The sequence below is a fragment of the Falco naumanni genome, chromosome 1 (genome assembly GCF_017639655.2).
Source record: "Falco naumanni isolate bFalNau1 chromosome 1, bFalNau1.pat, whole genome shotgun sequence".
NCBI lineage: Eukaryota > Metazoa > Chordata > Aves > Falconiformes > Falconidae > Falco > Falco naumanni.
In genome coordinates, this window is record NC_054054.1 from 77906790 (window position 1) to 77929153 (window position 22364).

Below are 22364 nucleotides of genomic sequence, written 5' to 3' on the forward strand. Positions count from 1 at the left end.
CTTCTCTTCACATGATTCCTAAGTATTTATGCATTATCCATGGAGAAGCAAATGCATTCCACTAAATTAGGGACAGTCATTTTCTTTTGTATTACAAAGGTAATGGTAGCTACCTGTGTAATGAGTTGAGAAGGAATAAAGTGAAAAGATAATATTTAAGAAATGGGTAGCTCACCAGTCACTTAGTTCAAATCCTGAATGCTGGACAAAACATGCCCTTTCCTGGGACCTAGCTTACATACTGTGCCTCTTAATATCCCTTCTACCCTCCCACAGTCTTTTATCACAGGATAGAATAAAATCCAGTATTAGAAGACCTGGCTCTGTGCCTTTCAAACAGTCAGTATTGTGGGACTAGAGCAGTTAGTGACACCAGTCATAGGGTAGGTGAAGGTTGGGTATTTCACCGAAGCTATTGGTCTATGCTCCCTCGGTAGCCAGGAGCAAGGGTTGTCCCAAAGACAGGACTTTTCAACACTGGTAGCAGGATCAAGCACCTCTCAGTGGGAGCAGCCTTCCTCCCGAAAGGGAGGTGCCCAGATCGCTAGTGGTAGGTGGGTCCCATCTGAAACCTGCACCAGTACAGGCTGGGGTTGACCTGCTGGGGGGCAGCTCTGTGGAGAAGGACCTGGGAGTTCTGGTGGGCAGCAAGTTGCCCGTGAGCCAGCAGGGTGCCCTGGTGGCCAAGGGGCCAGTGGCATCCTGGGGTGCATGAGGAGGAGCGTGGCCACCAGGTCGAGGGAGGTTGTCCTGCCCCTCTGCTCTGCCCTGGTGAGGCCACACCTGGAGTGCTGGGTCCAGTTCTGGGCTCCCCAGGTCAAGAGAGACGGGGAACTGCTGGGGAGGGCCCAGCGGAGGCTGCGAGGGCGATGAGGGGACCGGGGCATCCCCCTTACGGGGAAGGGCTGAGGGAGCTGGGCCTGCTCAGCCTGGAGAAGGCTGACAGGGGTCTCATCCGTGTCTACACATACCTTAAGGGCGAGTGTCCAGAGGACGGGGCCAGGCTCTTTTCAGAGGTGCCCAGCGACAGGACAAGGGGCAATGGGCACAAACTGAAACACAAAAAGTTCCATCTGAACATGAGGAAGAATGTCTCTACTTGAAGGTGACAGAGCGCTGGGACAGGCTGCCCAGGGAGGCTGTGGAGTCTCCTTCTCTGGAGACATTCAAAACCCACCTGGACGCAATTCAGTGCGACCTGCTCTGGGTGAACCTGTTTTAGCTGGGGGATGGACCAGGTGATCTCCAGAGGACCCTTCCAACCCTGAACGTTCTGTGATTCTATGAAAACTCTTGTGTTGATTTTACCTGTGGACCCCAGGAGGACAAGGAGGAGACACCATGGCAGCATCTTACTACATGAGCGCAAATGTTCAGCATCCCCACAGGCAGGCTTCTACTGAGGCTTGGGAACAAAACCACTAAGCGTAAAGCAGAAGCCCCTTTTCCAAAAGCAGAGTCACTTCTCTGCACATAGCTGTAAAGATGTCTTTGCTCTTCAACAAACTCTCCAAAAAAGTTAAATAGTAGCTGTGTTTGAGAAGCACTAATAAAAGGCTAAAAGTGAGCTGTTTTGCCAGTATTTGGTGATATTGTTAAATGGTCTGCAACATACTGGCCAGTGAGATTGGAGGCAAGGAAGTTTGCTTCTGCTTGTTTTTCAGTCAAACCACAGAAATACTAAACAGAGTAACTACTTGTGTGATTTTTGTCTCATAAGGTATAAAGGTAAATACAGCATGTTCTTGTGTAACCAATATAAATGTTTTTCCATGCAGCCAGCTTTTTTGCTAAAATATTCTTCCGTACACCGTCAGCAAGTTGCTGGTTTAAACACCTGAGTTGCAGGATCGTTGCTTGACACTTGTGCAGAGAAACGCTCTAAACCAAGGAAATACATACTGTAGCCATCCAGGTACTCCTCATCTTGCTTGTGCTGGTTACAGTCATAACCTTTTAGTTGGTACTAGGAAAAAATAGCCTGTTTTTGAAGTTATATTTTGATGAGTTGTCATGAACTGTCTTATTTTGAAGCTACAGTATGCATGGTCAACTACTTTCGAATTCATCAATGGGATAGAAGGTCTACCTCCACATTTGTAATATCAAAGCTTAGGAGACCTTTAAAAGTCAGTCCTAAAATGCGTGCATCATTTATCAAAGGGTACCCCATAGTAAGTGTGCAGCAAAAGTGAGACCCCAAACCACCCGCGGCTCTGCCTGAGAACTGACTCCCTGTGCTTGCCTGCAAATGGAGATGAGAGGAGATGACCCAGAAGTGTCACTGTTGAACTCAGACTTTCACAGTTCATGTAAGTGGAGGCAGGAGTTAGTGTTGAACTTCTAAATTCTTTTACTTCTTTAACACTCTTAAACAAAGTAAATACTTCAAATTATAAATATTTTTATCTCCAGTCAAGGTGTGAGCTGCCAAAGACATAGACATAGTCACAGACATAGACCAAGTTCATAGAAAAAGAGTTTCAAAATCAATATTTCTTTGAAAACATTAGTTATAAATAAAATGAAAGGACTATTTTGTTGATAATTAATCAGTGTTTATTTTTAAGCCATAGACGTGTCCAGTTGCCTTCAAATTCTCAGAGTAAAGGTACATGATGCACACACACATATAAAAAAACCTTTTCAACTTGTAGTTGTAACATATTAATTAAAAGCCTGCCTTTCTACGGGTCTGATTTTCATTCTAACATTTTTAAGGGAATAGTCAGAGGCTCTAAATGGCAGCCAGACCACGCCATTTTCAATCTCATAAGGAACGTTGTACCTGGGGTCATAGTGGCCCCCCAAATAGTAAATGCCATTGAGGTTGGCCGCCTGGCAGCTGTTGTACCACCAGCCACCCCCGTACATCTCTGCACAGCTCTCCTCCCAGCGGTCCTGGTCGCGGTCGAAGGTGCTGAACTGCATCTGGGCATGGGATGTGTATTCGGTGCCCTCCTCCAGCCAGCCGGCGATCAGAGCATCCCCGGCGGTTCCCTCATAGGAGGACACGGCAAGGGTGTACCCTTCTGCTTCAGACCCTACCTGTACGATATACTCCGCATACGCAGCTTTTCCATCCCAGTCCTCTAACTCTACCCGAAGAAGAGTGTTGTTCTGAGTCAACAAGTGTATGTTTTCATTGCCCAGCCAGAACTCTCCTCGCCCTCTGCCATCCACGCTGCCGAAACCTCTCTTGTAGTCTTGCCAGGTCCGGTTAAAATTCACTGATCCATCCATTCTCTGTTGGATCAATAGCCATCCTCCCAAAGTGGTTTCTTGGTCGCAATAAACTGACAAAACCTTATTGGATCCCGCTGGCTTGATTTTGAAAATGCCACTTTTGGCACCAAAAGTGTGTTTCTGGCGGATATCATCACAGTCTAAAAAAAAAAGTTGATCTGGTTTGACAGGAGTTATCAGCAAATTTTAATAAAAGGTTCAGAGGAATCCAAGTACCAATAGCTCTGAGGGAAATTGTTAAACATGTCTTGGACTACACTAGGTATAGTGACAGGCAACATTAAAAAGAATTCAGAAAATAAAACTTTACGTACTTCTTAAATCGTGAACCGCCTATGTAATACCCAACTATTAATGAAATATTTTCCTTTTGATTTCCAAGGTGGCCACAAACACACAGTGCTTGCATTTTATCATCATTGCTGTACTGCAGTATCTAAACCCAATGTGTCAGTTTGGTTATGGATGGAGTTTGGCTCCACTACCTCAATAACTACTTCTGTGATGCCCGTGTACCTTTCCCAGCACTGGCTGTCCTTCGCTTCGATCCTGACGGTCGGAAGCTGCGTGCCTGAAAGTCTGGGGTGTCCTCTGCACTCTGATCATGTTGCACCCCACCTAGCTGCTCAGTTATTTCACGGGTCTTTAGTGATTTGGTTTCGAAAGTGGAGCCTCCCTTGTTGAAACTAGAAGAGGCGCTGGTCACTACGGTCTTGGAGTGACTTGCACTGCCAGATGGGAATCCAGATGGCTGAAGGTGAAGTCCTCCAAAGTCATCTTCTTCATCCTCTCCTAAGTCTGTAAATTTGCCTTTCCCCCCATAAGTCCCTGAATGACTGGATACCCCAGTACTTGAGTGGCTAGTGCCTGTGCCAGTTAAGTGGCTGCTAGTTGTAATGCTGCTAGATCCACCAACGTGCCTACTAGCAGTGGATGGAGAGTCAGGGGTAAAAAACGACTCTAGCTCAGGGAATAACCTCTCTAGCTTGTGTGAGTCACCTGTCCCACCAACAGTTCCTGTTCCTGGGAAATGGGAGCAGTCTGAGCCATCAGAAGAAACCACCTTTTCAACTACTTCTTCCCTAGGGCCATCAGGGCCACTGACATATTTTGTGGTGGTAGTTTTGGTGCATCTACGGACAGTGGAGGAGGTTTTGTCTCCCAGACTAAGGGTTTCTCTCCCATGAGCAGGAATAACTAATTTGCTGGTGTATGCAGGTCCATCCCCCCTCGATTCTGCCACGTGATACAAGCTGTCACCTCGGGGAGGGGTTGTGTCTGTTTCTGGTCTTTCTAATACCACCTGCATCTGCTTGATGTTATTAATTATGTTCAGAGCTTGCATTTCTGGCAGAGGCTTATGCTTAAAATGCTCAGGAACATTTGAGTCCTTAAGTGGCCTCATTTTCAGTGTGCTTAAGGTGGTGGTTTGAAGCTCTGGGTGCAAGTCGATGGAGTTGGCTTGGGTAAGCTGCTTCTGGATGTTGTCATAGCTTTCCTTGTCCACCTGGTAACCAAAACTTTTAGCACAGGTTCCTTTGCAAGCTCGTATCTTAATATCAATGTCCACCTACACAAATGGAGAAAAATTCGGTTAGGGAGCTTTTGTGACTTTCTCAAGCAAAGATATCATACCTTTAAGTGGGCTAGGGAAAGGTGGGAGCTGCCCTGGTACCTCCCACCTACAGCTGAGTTTTTCTAAAGCTCAGTTTTGAAATCAACCCTGGGTTTATTTCCACTGTAAATAGACAAGTGCAACAGCGCAGTAACATGAGCTCCATGGAGAAGTACGTTATGACATGTTCCCAATCTCTGCTCCCTCTATTCTCAGGGCATAGGGTTGACCTCTGGGTTTGGAGGGAGTGCTGCAGAGCTGGGCACACTCCCTGGGGACCAGGGCAGAAACAGGTCCTTCAGGGAGAGGGGAAGACACTGGGCTTGTCCCAGAGCCTGTTATGGCCCTGCTGTGAGGCTTCCCATCCTGGGGTTACCGCTGCTTTCTCAAATGATCCAAAAGCTGGGTCTCTGATCCAGGGATCCAAATTGGCTTTTGAGCAAAACCACTGTTTGAGCCAGGACTTCTCCTCGCATTACTGTCAGAACTGGCCGCAACCTGGGAACATGGGCTCTAATGCCAGCACGGGCTGTGGGCAGCACGGGGGAAGGACAGGGCACATCCCCCTCATCCCAGCTGCTCAGCAGCTCCTTACAGGAGCAGACACGCCTCACAGAGCCAGTTGTATATAACCAATATATAACATCCTTGCTGCCTGTCTCAGAGCAGAAGCCGCAGGTGGGACCAGGAGTCCTCCTGAGCTCATGTTGGTTCCCATGCAGCAGGAGCAGAAAAACAAGCTGCACAGAAAGCAACTTGTTCGGGGATTTGCCTTGGCAAGTCAGATCCTGTGAAAGCTGCATCATGTCGTCTTCCAGAAAGAGCACTGCTCGCCACATACGGCGTGATGGATAGACCCTCCTGTAGATAAGCACTGGAATAGAAATTACATAGCAGCCACCTACCTCCAAGCGCTTCATCTCTATCACCTGTTCCTGGATGCTGTTCTGCAGAGCTTTGATTCTGTTTACTTGAGTGACAACTCTCTGCTTTAATGTCACAATTCTCCGCCTCAGTTCTCCTGACACGTGACCGTAATTCTCATCAATCTCTGAAACAGAAATGCCTCACAGTCAGCTATGTACATGTGGTTTTCTTTCCTAAAAGAGTAGCATATTTTAAAACATGTAATTAAAACAGTAATTAAGAACATATTTCTCATAGTACTGAGCAGGTTAACATTACATTAGTTTTCATTAGTTAGCTGTTAAGAGTCTTGCATTACTATGTTTATGCTGGCCTTTGATAATAAGGTCTAGCGCAGCATATATTTTCACTACATATTGCTTATGCACTAAAAAACCCCCAATAATTCAGCAAGGGATAATAAAACTGCATGTGAGATACTCACGCTGAGCACTGTCCAGGTTTGGTTTTAGTACATTTATGGTTTCCACAATTACCCGATTGGATTTTTTGTAGTTGTTTTGACTTTCTGCTAGCAGCCTCTTGATTTTGTCTATTCTGTGACTATAATCCTGGTCTGTTTCATCAATTAGTCCTTGCATCCTGCAGCCTGAAGGACATTTGGTACCCTAAAATTGGAAGAGGGAAATAATTGTCTTAAAATCTTCATGAGTAAACCTTTTTCTAACATTATGTTTGCCAACACTTTTGGCTAACACTGAAAACACATTAAAAAAAGAAAATCAGGGCAAGATTCCACAAGTTCTCTTTAGGTGTCCGGTCCTATTCATCCAGTGACCTTGCAAAGGACTTGTGTGACTTAGAGCAAGTGACTGGGGGGCTCATCCTTTACCTCCTATGCCTCTGGCACCAGTGGTGTGATGGAATCAGTGAAGTGCATCCTCAGAAACCTGCCAAAAGTGGGGCATGAGGAACAAGTAAACCCTTAATTTTCCGCCTCCTCTGTTCCTCAGGGGTGAAATAAGACATATATGTATATAGATTTCCCAAAGGGCTGCTGTAAGGAGAATTCAGTTGTCCAGTTTGAGCAAGGATATTAGAGGCAAACTTATTTAAGTAACATTTTCCTCAGAAAAACTTAATGTTCTTACAGACTAAAACTCTTTGCCAAGACTTCATCAAATAACTGTAGCATAGAGGTGGGCTGAGATGCAAGAGAGAGAGAACTTTAACAGTTTATACACAAAGACATTCCGTCAATCATTATGAAACGGTTACTGAACATTTTGCCATCTGCCTTCCTAAGCAGTAACTTGTGAAGTGTAAGTTATTCCTAGTTATTTTTCTTTGTCACACATCTTTCTTTCTGGTGCCTTTCTCTTACCAACTCCAAAAGTGGCAATATCAGAATTCTGAAAAGAAACCTGTCTTATTTTTTTTCTAGGTAAAGCCTTCTTTTATTTCATCTTTCTTTTCCAGGTTTACTTTCTCATCTGATTCTGCACCCCTGCAAACTTCTTCTCTCTCTTTCTTTCTCCTCATTTCTCACTTTCTTTCTTTCTTTCCTGCAGGAGCTCTCTGCAGCCTGCCCCAACATGAAGCATCCCCTGTCCTCCTTCAGACATACAACCCAGCCACGTGCTGGCTGCATGGCACCCATCATAGCGGTCCGTCTGGGGTCTGTGGGCACCCTACTTTTGCCCCCAGAGCTCATCGCTCACCCAGTCATCATCTGCACAGATGGGCCAGTTCTTCTCATACTGGCACGTGGACTGGGTCATGTGCTCCACAATCCTGGGACCACGCACTCCTGCACCCTCCTTTTCAAAGTCAGTCTCTCCACCTTGTGCCTGCCAGGAGGAAAAAAGAGAAAAAAGCAAAGCCAAGATTAACGAAACAGCTGCCGAGAGAACAGCAACATAATGCTGCTGTCCTCCAGCCCTCGGTGGCGTAGGTGACATGTGGCAATTGCAGCCATCTGGAAAGCAGCACACCCAACAGTACAGGGATTTTATTCCTGACATTTCTTCTAAGATATGATTATTTTGTTGTTGTTGTTTTGTCAGAATAAAGTCTTCCATCTCTTAAAATTAATGTTGCTATGTAGGGAGCTGGTGATGCTCAGGATATATTATGATAATATCATTCCACAGAAATCTTGTGTTCTGCGTACAAATACAAAATTAACTTGAAATTAGATTGTAGCTGGTTAAGTTAAAGCAAATACTTAAAAAATCCTATGTTCTATTTCAATTTGCCTCAATATTTCCAAATTTCTGTTTTCATTCTGCTACCTTCAGTCTACACAAAACTGGCTTAAAGATATATATGAAGAGAGTTTTCCCATGAGTGTCTTTGATTTTAATCCCAGTTGCTAACTGTAAGCTTGTAGCACTGTTTCACCTGGCATAAAGAGCAAGAAAGCTAACAACACTGTAGTACAATAGTAATGTCAGTGATGGATGGATTCCATAGTGCTAATGGAAAGAAAAGAAATAAATATACTGTTTTTCTTCAAACCTAAGAATCACTTAGTAAAAGATTGGAAAACAATTCTTTTTTCATGAAAGAAAGCCCTGTTTTATGGCTAGAGATGTAATTTGGTCTGAATGGATTCCTCTGCACACTTGATGTTCTTTTCAAGCAGCATAATTCATGTTTGAAAATATTAATAATTAATATGCAATTATTATGATTATTATGTTCAATTATTACTTCCAAGGAAGATAAATCTTTCCTAATTCTAGCCTCCAGGGCCAGAATCTCAGCCCCGGAGAACTGGAAAGTCATTATTAAAATCAGCAGATTCACGCTGGTTTGATGCATCCTGAAGATCTGGCCCAAGTGCCTCTTAAAAGCAGCAAATAAAAACTTTGATTTTATGTGGTCTGTGCCCTTTCAGCATTGACAGCTCCAATACGACTGCTTCTGTTTTGTCCCATCTGCTTCCTAGAATTTCTGTGGTTTGTTAAACATGCACATTCCTCAAAAAAAAAAAAAACGTCAAAAGAGAAACATAAAGAATCTAACATAAGATTATGGCCTGAGACCTCAATGAGAAAACAGCAAGGTTATGTTAGCATAGTTGAAAATCAAGTCTATCTCTTTCCTTATCAAAATATTTTTTTCTTACTTAGCTCTAGTTTAACCTGATGTTTCTGCCACAGGAATTGTTGGGTTTTAATGTGTATTTTATAATGAATGTATTGTGTGTCATTTGTAGGTGGAAAAGCCTGCTGAAGCACCATCCAACGGAGAGTGAAATTCACCTTAATAAACATGGAAATTCCTGACTGGCTGGGGCCACTAGCATCCGGTCTGTTAGGTTTAAGACTTACAGCAACACCGACGAATTTATGAATTCATGTTAATGTATGTGCTTTGCTGTTCCTGAAGTTAGGCAGATTCAGAAAAACCAAATTAAGCAAAACTAGAGAGCTGGAAGAGAGCTGGATACTCAAGAACTACTGATGAGAGTCCAGCAGTGAAGCAGTTACAGTAAGCTTGTGCATATGTGTGTGCATTGAATTTTATGAGCTAGGTGACAGCCAAAATGTATCTGTCTAATGAATGAACATTAAATAAACGCTCACTATTCAAAACAGAAAGATACTAAAAGAATCAAGTAAGCAAACTCATACCCAGGGTAAGTGGAGGCACAGCAAGACACAGAGGATCCTCATTGATATCATCTTCAGGAGGAGAGCAAGCAGAACTCTGACTGAAAGGATGCTCTTCCCTGTTCATTTGGTGCAATTTAAACCTTCATGCAAAGCTGTGATTAATCATTATGCTCCCTTCTGTTTGGAGACAAAACATGCCAGGTGCCCCCCGCCCCCCCCCGCTTAGGTGATTACTTAAGGCCTCTTACACAAGTTTCTGATGTTATTTGCTCCAGATAAGTTTGCACAACACCAACATGTGGGCAACACCATGTATTCCAGGAAAAAAAATCTGTCTAAAGCTTAGTTTCTTGTAACTGGATGTTCACCTAAGATGTATGCAGGACCTAGTTGGATCCAGCAAATGCTTACCTGCTGGAAGACACACACTCTGTGTGACGGGCATCACCAAAGAGCTGATTTTTGAAAAAGGAAGTAATTTGTTTGCCCTTGCTGTGTGACTGTTCCATTGCTGTGAAATTCACTGGCCTTTTCAAAGCAGATACTAGAAAAGTTGATACAGTCTATCTGTGACTACGTGGTCATCAACCAAAATTAATTCCTGAGGAGTGCAGAACCCAGTTTACATCAGTTTTTACATTACTGGTATTGGTATAACACATGATGTGTTCAACATTATGCTGTCTCTCACACAAATATTATAATTTTTTATCAAGTAGGATGTTTGGAATGAACAGATATTTATGAAAAGCACAGTAGAGTGGTACATGAAGATGTCCCAGAGCAGATGTTAAGCATAATTAAAACTTCCTAAGGAGTCACATCTCCTTAAATGTTTGTGTAATGTGTATAGTTTGTGTGTGGCAATCGACGGTACCATGCTGCTGCTGCGAGCTCTACAACCAGCCTTACTGGTAGTGGGAAGTGGTGTACACGGCTGTCACACTTGAGAGGTGCTGCCCATCTTAGAAGTTGCCACCGCAGTGAGCAGGAATGAGCAAGAGAACCTCTGCTAGAGCAAATGTGGGCCTAATCAGTTGAAAGAACGAAATTCTTTCTTGGCTTTCTCAAAGCACGTGACATTCACAAAACTCTTCATCATCTACAGGTTGTAACATCTTATCATAGTCTCCTTTGGAGGAACATGTTTAAGTTTGTACAACATATTTAAATCAAAATAGCTGATTTTAGCTTTGGATCCATTCCAGCAGCCATTCATTCCATTCCAAGCCATTCCAGGTTTTGGCTTATCCTCCTTTCCTCTGATTTTTCTACTGGTTTCTGCCTTCAGGAGGCTTGAACCCTCCCCATGTAAAGCTCACTGCAGTTGGCCAGGACCCTTTATTTCTTCCCAATTTTGGCCTTGCATTTCATGCGTCTCTTATCTAGGAAAGCCCTCTTAAACCTAACTTAACTTATACCAATATCACTACTTCATATCCTCCAGGAGAAGAGCTCAATAAGATGGTGCTGCAGTGCTCAACACCTACACCACCAGGATCTGGTTTTGCATGACAAAGGGCTTCTGTTGTGTTTAAGGCTTAGTCTTCTCTGTGCACATTCTGAAACAAGATGTTTTGTTTATTTCAATTCCCTGCAACTGCTTTGTAAGTCTTCTGCTGAATCCCGTGCAGTGCCAGTAATACTATGATGTAACGAAGGTTTTCAGGTTTCAGCAGCAAGACAGCCCAATGAACTTCAGTAACAGATGTCCAAACAGGCCGCATGTTACCTTTGCTCAGTTTGAGGATCAGCCAGCCATGGCTGTGTTCTTTGGTTGATAAATGTCCATAAGGCAGCTCCTGAACTCAAAGCGGATAATCAATACACCTACACACCAAAATGCTCAGCTGCTAACCTGAGCAGCGGCCAGACTGGCGATGCTTCCCCACTCCAAGTCCTACACAGTTTTGTTCACTCTGTTGCAGCAGTTCTGTGAAAGAATTATAAAAAGCTCAGAGGACAATAAAACAGTTACAGGACAGAAGGACCACAATAAGAGGAAGTCTTGCAGGGTTAGGATTAATTATTTTACAGAACAGAGTAAAATGAGCTTCATCTAAAGTGAAGCTGGGGTCCATGGAGAGTCTCCCACTCAAACCAGCAAGCTCTAACTTAGCCTCCACAAGGGATACAAAACTCTGCTGAGAGATTATAGCCTTAGGACCTCCATGGTCAGGAACACAAGGATCGCAGGTACAACCTACATATGCTGTCCTTGTGCATACGCTCATCTCTGCTTCACTGCAGGATCATGTGTGATGTTTCTTCCACTGAACCTCTTCCTCTTCACAGAAAACATGGATGGTGCTCTGCAAGCAAGCAGCTGCCCAGCTCTTTCCATTCTATGGTGATGCTTTGCAGACTGTTTAAAGCTTCAAGAATTTTCCTATGGTGCTCATCACTCCGCTACCCCAGTGCTTTACAAGCGTTCATTCCCTGGGCATGCCTTTCCCCTCTACACAGCTGCAGAAGCCAGGACAGAAGGTTAAGTCAAAAAGTAGTTATAAATTTTTGGGATCCATTTGGAGAGTCGGAGTCTTCCGAGCACACCATCCATGCAGATCCCACTGATGGCAGCTGTAGCTCCATGTCTGCAATGTGGCTCAGGGGGAACATCCAGCAGCCAGCTCTGAGACATCGAAGAGTTTTGCCTCTGGTCCCACAGGAACCTGCTCAGGTGGTGAGGGCAGGAATAGCACCTCCTTCTGCAGGGTGTCAGCTGTAAGTAAAGGACAACTGTGCCCCACCTGGTCTTACTCACTACATGCATTACAAGCTATGAAACAACTCAAGCATCCCTCATAATTCAGATGGGATGTACATGTCACCTTAGTTCTGGCTTTTCTCATTTTGTAAGCGCTTGATTTTGTGATCTTCAGTGATCTCTGAACATTATTTTTGCAATTCAATAGGCCTTAAAAATCAAGAGCACATCAGGCATTTTTTATTTTTTATTTTTTTATTTTTCTTCTTTTTCTGAAAAGACAGAATTTCTGTCTTTTCGGCCATGCTAACAAAGGGTGAGACAATTTGCTAGGTGATGTCCCTGGTACCGGCTGCGAGGGTAACACTGGACATGGCAGTAGCATGTGCCAGGCCTCCTCTGACCCCAGTGGAGAGCGCAGCTCTCTGGTGACCTTCAAACGTGGAAAATTTAAGCTCTGGTCCAACTAAACTCGGCCACCAAAGCTAGAAGGACTGGAAAAAACTGATAGCTGATCATAAACGCTAGTGAAGCTCCGGGGTTTCCAGCTTCATGTGAAGGGCGCCGCCGGGTGAAGCTGAGGTGAAGGAGGAGCTCCTCAGGCTTTCCAGTTGAGGACTGAATGTGGGGTCTGACCTTCAGCCTGTACCTTTGCTTTCATGTTGCAATCATCCAGTCACTTCTCCCTGTGTTTGTTTGAAAGGCTAAAGGCCAAGAGCTAGATAAACTTTGGATTTAACTTTAATTCATGATCGAAGGACAGAAGTGCAGTTCACTACTTCGGCTGCCCTGCTCTTGGCAGATTGCCACAGTCATAGTCAGGGAGTCTGGGAATTACCTCTGGGTTGTGTGCCCTAGATGTGAGCCAGCACTGCCCCTGTCCCCTGTCCTACCACCTGTCTCCACAACCAGTTTCCAAGCAGTGCCTTGTCCTCTTACCTGCTCATTCGTGTCCCTCCTCTGGGTACCTTCTCTTAGACCCCATTCTCCTTCAGATCCAGCTCTCAGCTCCACTTTCTCTTCATATACTCCTTGGACTACTCAACTCTTAAAAGAGTTCATTATGAGCCAGTCCCAGCATCTGGTGCCACATTTTCCCCATGCAATGTCCCAGGGACTGAGGGACCCAGCAAGTCCTCCATTCCGTCCACCTCGTTTGCCTTTTCCTACCTCTATCCCTTCCTTGTCCACATTTTCTGTTTGGGTTTGGGTGGGTTTTTTTCCTGCTTTGGGGTGAGCATGCAAAAGAAAAAAATATTGCTGTTCCCAAATCCTCTGTTCTGTGCTACAGGGGTCTTTGTAAGAGTGACTGCAAGCACAAGGTGTGGAAGAAACGCAAAACTCATTGCAGCCACCAAATCCTGTAACAAAATTTTATAAACTCAGAAGGGGACAGGCTTGCCTAAATACAGACAACTTCCACTGTAGGCTGCAGTCTGACCGTCATGTGCGATAAAGACTAACTCAGAAAAGAGAAATATGACCTCTCAGTATACAAAATAGGGGCATTAAGTCAAATCGCAATGTATTTGCCTGCAAAAAATAGTACTGAGAGTATCATTCTCTCTCTATGAGTCAGGCAAAACAGGAGATCTTCTCAGGCCCCTTTCTGATAGTTAGAGGGTTAGAAACAGTAGAAAGGAGCTCTGAAAGGCATGAGTCTTGCCAATCCTTCTTTCAGGGCCCAGGGCATGTAACTGCAGGCTGGGATCCTGCAGACTGCCTGATGAACTCTGGCACAGGGCTTCTTTGAAAAAATCAAGCTTCTTGGATTCAACAGCTGTGACCCTCCTGACCACCCAGAGCAAACGGTCCTCTTCAAAGAGGTTAAAATTATTTGTAAAAACTCAGGACACCAATGAAGAAACCGACCAGAAGAATAAGCCGGTCTTAGCTCTGGTGAGCCACACATAAAATGCCAGTTCCCACTAGTCGAACATGTGTAGTTACACCAGACTGTCGTCAAAGAAATCATTGCAGCCAAAAGCTAGACCAGGAGAGGCAAATGATAGCGAAGTGTGGATACAGAGGTCAAAGTGACACAGGGGAAAGGAATACTTTTTTAATTCCATGTTGCAAACTTACAAATAGTAACAACCTTAAAGTCATGTCGTAGGTGGGATAAACTGAAAACAGAAAGTGGAAGGGACTTGGCCAATGCCACTCAAGTGGCTGCTTGCAGAACCAGGATCAGACTGAACTTGGCCAACCCTCAGCCCTCTCTAGAAATACTGCTTCAGCTACAAGGAACCACAGGACAGGCCTCATGACACAAAGCATTCAAGAAAACTGCTCTGCTCGGCAAGAAATGGGGTGTCAAGGCTGGTGGTGAGCCCCACAGCATGGCTGGTTGCATGGGTGCAACGGGGCCATGCGCATATGCTGGTTTAGTGGTGTGGAGGGGTTGTCCCTCAACTCAAAAGCTCGTTAACCCCATGCTGACCCTATGCTAATGAGGGCTCCTTCTTACCTACTCCTTCCTCTTAGATTTTGGCCCATGGGTAGAACTTGAACTAAGTCAAAGCAACTTCAGTAAAAAAGACAGGGGGAAAGCAGCTTATCATGCTGTGGAGACTCAGATGCAGGCGAAAAGGCTCAGCAGCAGCGGCACTGGGGACCTGGGCACCAAATCTGGAAAAGTGTTGAGGCGGCATAAACCACCTTTGAGATCTGTTTAATTAGTGTAACGTCTCCCTGTCCTTAAAACAAAGCATTCAAATGTGCTATTCAGATACCAGGTGAACTTCTGGCCTCTTGCTAGTAGAAATAAAGACCAGGATACACTTCATATTTCAGTTCTTAATATATCAAGTTGATATATAGATATATAGGTATATAGATATCTATTGTAGCTCTGAGTGTATTTTTTTGTTGAGCAATTTATCCACAAATCTAATCTGATTTGCTAATGCACTCCTCAAATGCACTCATCAGATATTCTGGGTAAGTACATTCAAACAGTATCACAGACTTTGCTGTTCTTGATCTGTGCTGTGGGTTTTCTTACGTGGATCACTTAGAAAACTATTACCAGATCTAGAAAAAAGAAAACGCAAGTATAATACAATTAATTTCTGCTACAAATTTTAATGTCTTTGGTTGGATAATGGCACTAGATACCTTAGATTAATTTTTAAATATTTATTAGTAAAAAGGGGATATTCAAGAATAATGGCTGTACAGTGCAATACTACGTGCTACATAGCAAATTAAACTTTTATTTTTAGTAGTATTTGAAAAACTTGTTAATATACATGCTCTAGAGTAAAATATCTGTTCTTGGTCATTGACAGTATACTTCCTAATGCATTCTGATACAAAATGTATTCGTTACTTTTTGGTAAGTTCAGTTAAGTAGCCTTCAGCAGTAATCTAGGCCTCTTTCAAGTTGCTATGTATTTTGATCTATGTCACAAAGCAATTTCATCAGAAAACAAAATGAAACTTTTGGAAACAAGCCACATTTTATGGAGAAATAGCTCCAACACTTGCCTTTAAATAAAGAGCAGAAACTACTGGCATGCAATTCAGGAATGACTGAATCAAAAAAGTTTGATCAGAGTAACCTTCCAATCATCACGAAGTTTATTTTGCTTGGTTTGTCCAACAGCAGAGCACAGATAACAAGTTCAGAGTTTTTGTAATAATCAAAAATTTATTGGGAATTTGTACAGAAAAAAAACCCAACCCATGTACAGAGGTAAGCACAGCTCAAGCTTGGGCATTTTACAGTCAATGGCGTTTTATAGTCAAAACTGAACTGTGTAACCTTAGGTAAGTTTGGTGTCTTAAGAGATAAAAGATGTGTTTTCTCTGTTCAGACCAGTCTTTGTGAAATTCTCCCTCTATGAGTCTCCAACCTACAACAGAAAAAAAAGAAAGCATTACTAGCGTAATGTACTTCTAAAGAAAGAAGAACATAAGGCTACGATGACATGTTGATAGTGTTCATACATAGTTATACTAGTTGGCAATTAAAAATGTAGCATTTAAAATACATGAGGGCAAGGGATTATTTCTGATCACGAGACTATCCATTTTTCTATCTGTTAAAAGAAACAGTAATGGGAAGGTATACTAAAATCAAAGTACAAATATTTCTTTTTTTTGTTGTTTTCTCTTTTTTTGTAATTTTTTACGATTTTTGTAATTACAATTTTATTTTTTGTAATTTAATTGTAATGTAAATTAAAAAAAAATACCCAAAAAAATTGTAATGTAAAAATTGTAATATTATGTACAAAATACAAATATGGTAGACAAAGTCAACTTCTCTAAGGTGCAATGGGCTGAACACTTCAGGTGTCCATGCTCAGTGTTTGAAACTGTAACTATGTTCTGTTGTCATTTTAAATATCTCCTTGGCCCTGTGGTCGAACCTGTTTGGCACTGCCTAAGTTGTGTTGCTGTCCATCCACTAACAGTCTGTTGAATGGGATGATTTTCATTGCAGTTTTCTTCATGGAGTACCACCGGTCACGCCAGGTTACCCAGGTGATGCCATTGTCATATCCAGCTGGACCAGCCTCTTTTGATGTGTACACACCACCTAAAAAATATCATTTGGAGCAAAACAGTTAGTTGCTTTCTACAACAGTTAACGTGCCCATAGATTTTTTTGGTAGTAACACCTCCATGGCATTCCTGGGCATACTAACAGGCCACATTCACTACTCTTCTTCCCTTAGGTTGCCTCTCTCAGGACCAGGACTGATTCTCCCACTTTGGGCTGGTGAGTGGCCACTAGTTCCTACTGCTGGTGTTAACAGTTATTGCAAAGAATAGGCTATGCCAGCTTTGAGAAATCCAGATTGCAAAACATAATGAAAGTAGCCCATTTCTCTTTGTCACTGAAACAGTGTCCTAGGTTATAGGTATTTAGAAGATACTTTACCTATATAGTATTTGCCATTGAGGTGGCCAGCATGACATCTATTCATCCACCATCCAGACCCATCTTCCTCAGCACAGTTGCCCTCAAACTTATCATTGTCATCATCATAGGTGCTGAACCGCATGCCGTTATGAGAGGTTAAAGATTTGTCACTTGCATCATCTCCAAAAGCAAAGCCATCAAAGGCATCCCCAGCTTCACCACCAATAAAGTAGGCATAAGTCAGTCGATACTTGTCTTCTTCACTTCCCACTTTGAATACAGCGTAGTCAGCAGTGCTGTTAACAAAGGAGAATGGTGAATGTGAGCATGCTGTATTCCCCGTACATGCATGAAATCAAAAATTCATAGGAGTTCAAACCGCAGAAAAGGCATTGATGGCATCCTAGCATTTGGAAAGGAATTGGTTTTGCAGGATTGTGCCTCATTATATGACATATATCCAACTAACTTTTGTGCTCCGGTATCAGATGTGTTTTCTGACTACTGGTCTTCAGTGATGTAGGAAAGATCTATATTATATAAACACACACACACACACACATGTGTATCTCCCAGGTTCATAATGCTGAGGCTTATGTAGGTCATGAGGAAATCTTTCATGGGTGGGAGGAAGGAGTGGATGTCTCAAGAAATAGCAAGGATTGTAAGCCCTTCTGGAAAATGGAATACATAGAACAGGAAAGAATAGAATAGAATAGTTCAGTTGGAAGGGACCTACAATAATCATCTAGTCCATAAGATGCATAAGATATGAAGAAATGTGAAGAGAAGAAACAGATTCCTTCTGCCAAATAAACTACAGCTGCCAGCACGTGGCCTTCAGACACGCAAGTGCAACAAGTCACATACAGTCACTGCTGCCACAGCTGTGAATTCAGGAGCCAAAGCAGTGTCCTGTGCATGCTAGCAGGTCTAAGGGCTCATCATTTTTTCAGATGATGTACAAACTGATGCAGCAGTGGGAGCAGAGGTTTTGAGCTGTCACTTTCAGAAGCATTATGAGCAAATACCCTTTTTTGCCACTCCAGTCCTCCAGTTCTATTCGTAAGGTGTATGGCAGAGTGGACTGTGTAGTTATCAAATGAATCTTCTCATTGCCCAGCCAGAATTCAGTGGTGTCATCAGGAGACAGATGCCCAAATCCTTCCTTGTACTGAACCCAATTTTTCTTGAAGTCCTCACTCCCATCCAGTCTCTGGGGAAAAAAAAAAAGGGGAAAAAAACCCAAATCAAAAACCTCAATCAAAAAGATAGGTATTTTATGGAGGTAAATAAAAAAACAGTGCTGATGCAATAAGCTTGCTCATGGAAATAATACATGAGTGGCATACCCTCTGTAATACTGTCCAGCCGTTGCCATATGAGTCAATCTCACAGTAGACGAGGAATGACTCCTGGGCTCTTTGAGGCTTGATGAAGTAAAGACCACTTTTTCTGGCACCTTTATTTGCAATGTCTTGACAATCTGAAGTAAAGATATCCAAAGGATTATTTTATCCAGCTACAGTGCTATCCTCACATTTATTTGATATTGTAACTTTCTTAGTGCAAGAAATACAATTCATCTAAATGTCACTGTTGCAAAGTTAGCTATTTAGTCCGCACATCTTAATGTCATTGCTATAAAAAATACTACTGAAGGTCACAGGACTTGTGTAAGATGAGGAAGAATCTGTTCTCACATAGAGTTTAAGCAACTTAAATGTAAAATATAGTTGTCGCATTGATTTCTACAGCAACAAAAAAGCGCATTTGAAGCCAATGGGATAATTAAATTTTTTTTCAGATGACTTAGTAGAAATGTGATAATGAGTTATCTGCTGTTTGTGCTGAGTCTGTGGAAACTCATGTCCCTCGTGTTTATCATGCATTTTGGCCATAATAATATTTGGCTGTAACAATAATCATATTTTGGCCAAAAACGCCAAAGGAGCAAGTGAGACTTCTGTTCCATCTGAATGCCTTGTTTGCAGAGCATTCTACCTGGTACTTACTGTGATCAAGGCACTGGTTTCATCTTGCAATTCATCAGCTTGCAATCTACTATATCTTTGCAGGCAGCTACGGCCCGTAAGATTACAAACAACTCATTGCTGTGATGCCAGCTGGTGATACTTGTAACTGAATTAACCCTCCACCATACAAGAAGCACTTTTTGCACCTCTTCCAGTTGTCTCATGTATTTCAGCTGTGTCTCTGCATGGCTCCTGACAGTGTGACTCCAGCTGGGCAATCTTCTCTTTCAGCTGTGCGATCCTGTTGCTGTTCAATATATGTGTATCTGTCAGCTGTCTGGACAGAGAGACATAAAAATGGCTTGTTGTTCCAGCTGTTCCTGAATATGCATTTCCCTGCACACATGCCTCACCTCTGCAGCATGCTGCCACACACACCTCTGTAAAGGGCTGTGCCTCTATTAGCACTGATGTTTAAAGTTGAGGAAACTAGTCAAAATAGGAAAGCACACGCTTAACCTTATGCAAAACTTGACTAGCCAAATATGGAAGCACACCCTTATGCAAAACTTGACTTGACTCTAATCAGCAAAACTCAAACCAGTATGGATTTATCTCTATGGAAAGTTTTTCTTTGTTCTCTTAAAGTAAATGATAAATTACTCCTCTTTGATTATGGATGCACATGTAAAACATAAATGCTGTAAATAAACTGCTGCAAGTGGCAGAATGCTTAAATTGTTTTTGATGTAATGTTACAGAAGTGGAATTTTTTCTACATTCAGGTCAAAAAACATACCCTTAAGATTTAGAAAGTTAACGATTTTCTAACGTTAACGATTAACTTTTCAATTTTATTTTCAACATCAATTTACATAAAGCTACCAGTGAGTTTATAGTTACTTATATCAATGTAACTAAGCTGATTTTAAGGGATAGATGCAGCAAATTTAGTCAGGATGGATGGCTGCACAAATATTCCACACATTGCCTTACAGCACAAATTCATATAAATAAAATCTCCAAAAGTCATGAAAAAAATTGTAGGAGTAGCTGGCACAGAAAAAAAAAAAAAGAAGAAGAAAAAAAAAAAAGCATAAATAAAAATATTGCTAGGCTTCCTGACATTCTTGTCTTGCTCTTCCTGCCCAGCTAATGGCTTATGCAGATGAGCAGAGAATGCAATATCAGGCCCTCAGGATCCTTCTGTGTCTCGGTAGGCAGCTACTAATGACAGTGTGGGCACAACGGTCCACATGAGCACAAGAAACCTTTCTGAGGGAGCCTTAGCTGCACTTGATAAAAGCACAGAAAGAAAACAATTTGGACTGTCAAGTGATATAAAAGGTGGAAGATACCTACTGTATAGTACTTTCATGAGACAAAATAGTGTTTTCATATCTGATAATTTCTTCAATTATTTTCTTTGACTTTTGAGTGAAATCATCAACTGAATCTGTAAAACAGACAAAGGTATAAAATTATTGCAATTAAGCAAATCAAAAAACAGAACTATATAAATTATATTTTTCAGTTGTGTACTTGTTTTTATATTCTTACTTGGTAGTGTCTGCTTCTCTGGAGGATAGAGGCTTTGGATGTGTTGAATCAGATGTTCTACTGTTCCTGTGGAGTTAGTAACTTGCTGCAAAATTCTCTCCATTTCCTTCAGTTCATTATCCATAGTGAGATGGTATTTATTAAAGAAATCTGCAATGCCACAGGTTGTTGGGCAGTAGCTACCCTAAAGAGGAAAGAATAATAATCAGCAATTGTTTCAGGAGCAAATAAAGACAAGCAGAATATTTGGTCAGGGAACTTTGAGGTGCCACTTCTATAAGCGATTGTGGATGAAAAAGGGCAGGCATCCACCGCTTCGTCTGCTGTGTTCAAATTTCCAGAGGCAGTTTACTTTCGCACTGTGTGCACACACAGCAAGAAAACAGTGCATGCTGTTACTCGGAACATCTTCTGTATATACGCTTTCATCAGCAGTGCAGTCTCCCATACGCTTTTACCAAGTGTATACCGCTATTAATAAATAACGGGTTGAAGGACAGGGTATTTAGTCAGTATGGAAAGTAACAATGAGGATCAAGTGATACTGGTGGTTAATGATCAGCGTAGAAAAGCTTTAATTAGACTATTAAGATAAAAGAAAATGGTTTAGGTACTTACAAATCGTTCGTCTAATATGCAGCAGTTTTCTCTGGTAGCAATGTACTGAAGAGAAGAAAGAAGACCATTTTCAGTGAATTTTCTCTGATAGCACTTTCGGTGCCGACACGTTTTCTAACACTGTGTATTCACTCACCGCCATGCTGGTAGAAAAGAGGAGGGAGAGGAGAGGCCCCAGGGGAGCCCAGCTGCACCACCTCAGCACCATCATGCCTGTCCCAGCGGGTGCAGCTGTGCCCTCAGCAGCCGAAAATGTTGAGCCCAGCACTGGGCGGCTGCAGTTTAAGGCAGCAGGCTGAAACTGGGGGCGGGCACTGGGAGGTGGCGGGAAGAGGTGGGGTAAGGGGTTGAGGTGGATTCCCAGAATTGGCACACCTCTCTTCCCATTTTCAGAACCTGTTTCCCACTTAGCCGCTTGATCTCTGCTCCAGCCAGGAGGTCCTGGGAGGCAGGGACGTGAGCAAAGGCATGGAGGTGCTGCTTCCAGCAGCACAAGCGTAAGGAAACTCACACACGGCTTTGGAACAGGGGCTGGCAGACATTTCACTCAAACAGCCCAAGGAAAAGCCACAATAGCTATATCTGAGTTATCTGTAACAACTACCAATACCCTAACAATAAATATTATTTTGCAGTTACGTAGCACTTTCCTGCCACAGATCTCAGTGTACTTTGCAAAAAGAACCATCATCATTTTCCCTAGTCTGCAGATGACAAAAGTAAGGCAGAGAAAAGTATGAAGTTATGTTGGGCAGTGGCATATCTGGAAAAGAAGCCTGTGGTATTGCTCACAGGCAATGAAAGCATGGATCTTCTCTATCCTTCAGCTCAAGGAGTCCATTTGAATGACTTTGGTCAAAGTTTCCTAGCTGGAGAACTAAGGCTGTCATATCTGCCTTATTCAATATGCCCACAAATGAGTGACACGCTTCCTCTTCTGCTACCGGCTTTATCCCAGCCAAATTATTTTAGGTATGTGCTTCTGCTTGCTATCTGTATGTATAGCCTTAATAGCTTTCTACTCATGCCCTGCACCTGATCTTTAGGCTGTGGCTTCTCCAGAGAAAGCCCAATTTTGTGTCTGTGCAGTATCAGGTGTGGTGAGACACTGTTGAATGAAGCTTTTGACTTCAATACACGTTTGACCAAATGATGAAAAGAACAGAGGGGCTGAGGCTCACTGCTAGATCTGTCACTGGCTTTGTGATTTCAGGCAAACGACTTCACCTCCGTCCAGCAGGATCAGTGTTTCAAGTCTGCTTCATAGCAAAAGCAC

The 22364-nt window shown here is 42.7% G+C and overlaps 2 protein-coding genes across 2 annotated transcripts; both read right to left on the reverse strand.

Moving 5' to 3' along the window:
* Nucleotides 1-2541: 2541 nt before the first annotated feature.
* Nucleotides 2542-9467, reverse strand: FGA (fibrinogen alpha chain). Its single transcript, XM_040600662.1, has 6 exons — nucleotides 9370-9467; nucleotides 7450-7578; nucleotides 6213-6396; nucleotides 5767-5912; nucleotides 3763-4816; nucleotides 2542-3386 (listed from the first exon to the last, which is right to left on the reverse strand). Exons 1-6 carry the CDS (start codon nucleotides 9418-9420, stop codon nucleotides 2668-2670), a joined length of 2283 nt encoding a protein of 760 aa, XP_040456596.1. The 5' UTR covers nucleotides 9421-9467; the 3' UTR covers nucleotides 2542-2667.
* Nucleotides 9468-15695: 6228 nt separating this feature from the next.
* Nucleotides 15696-21356, reverse strand: FGG (fibrinogen gamma chain). Its single transcript, XM_040600676.1, has 10 exons — nucleotides 21225-21356; nucleotides 21089-21133; nucleotides 20471-20654; nucleotides 20273-20366; nucleotides 19117-19247; nucleotides 18287-18420; nucleotides 17966-18150; nucleotides 16953-17230; nucleotides 16438-16607; nucleotides 15696-15918 (listed from the first exon to the last, which is right to left on the reverse strand). The coding sequence occupies exons 1-10, from the start codon at nucleotides 21297-21299 to the stop codon at nucleotides 15904-15906; spliced, it is 1311 nt and encodes a 436-aa protein (XP_040456610.1). The 5' UTR covers nucleotides 21300-21356; the 3' UTR covers nucleotides 15696-15903.
* Between the last annotated feature and the right edge of the window lie 1008 nt (nucleotides 21357-22364).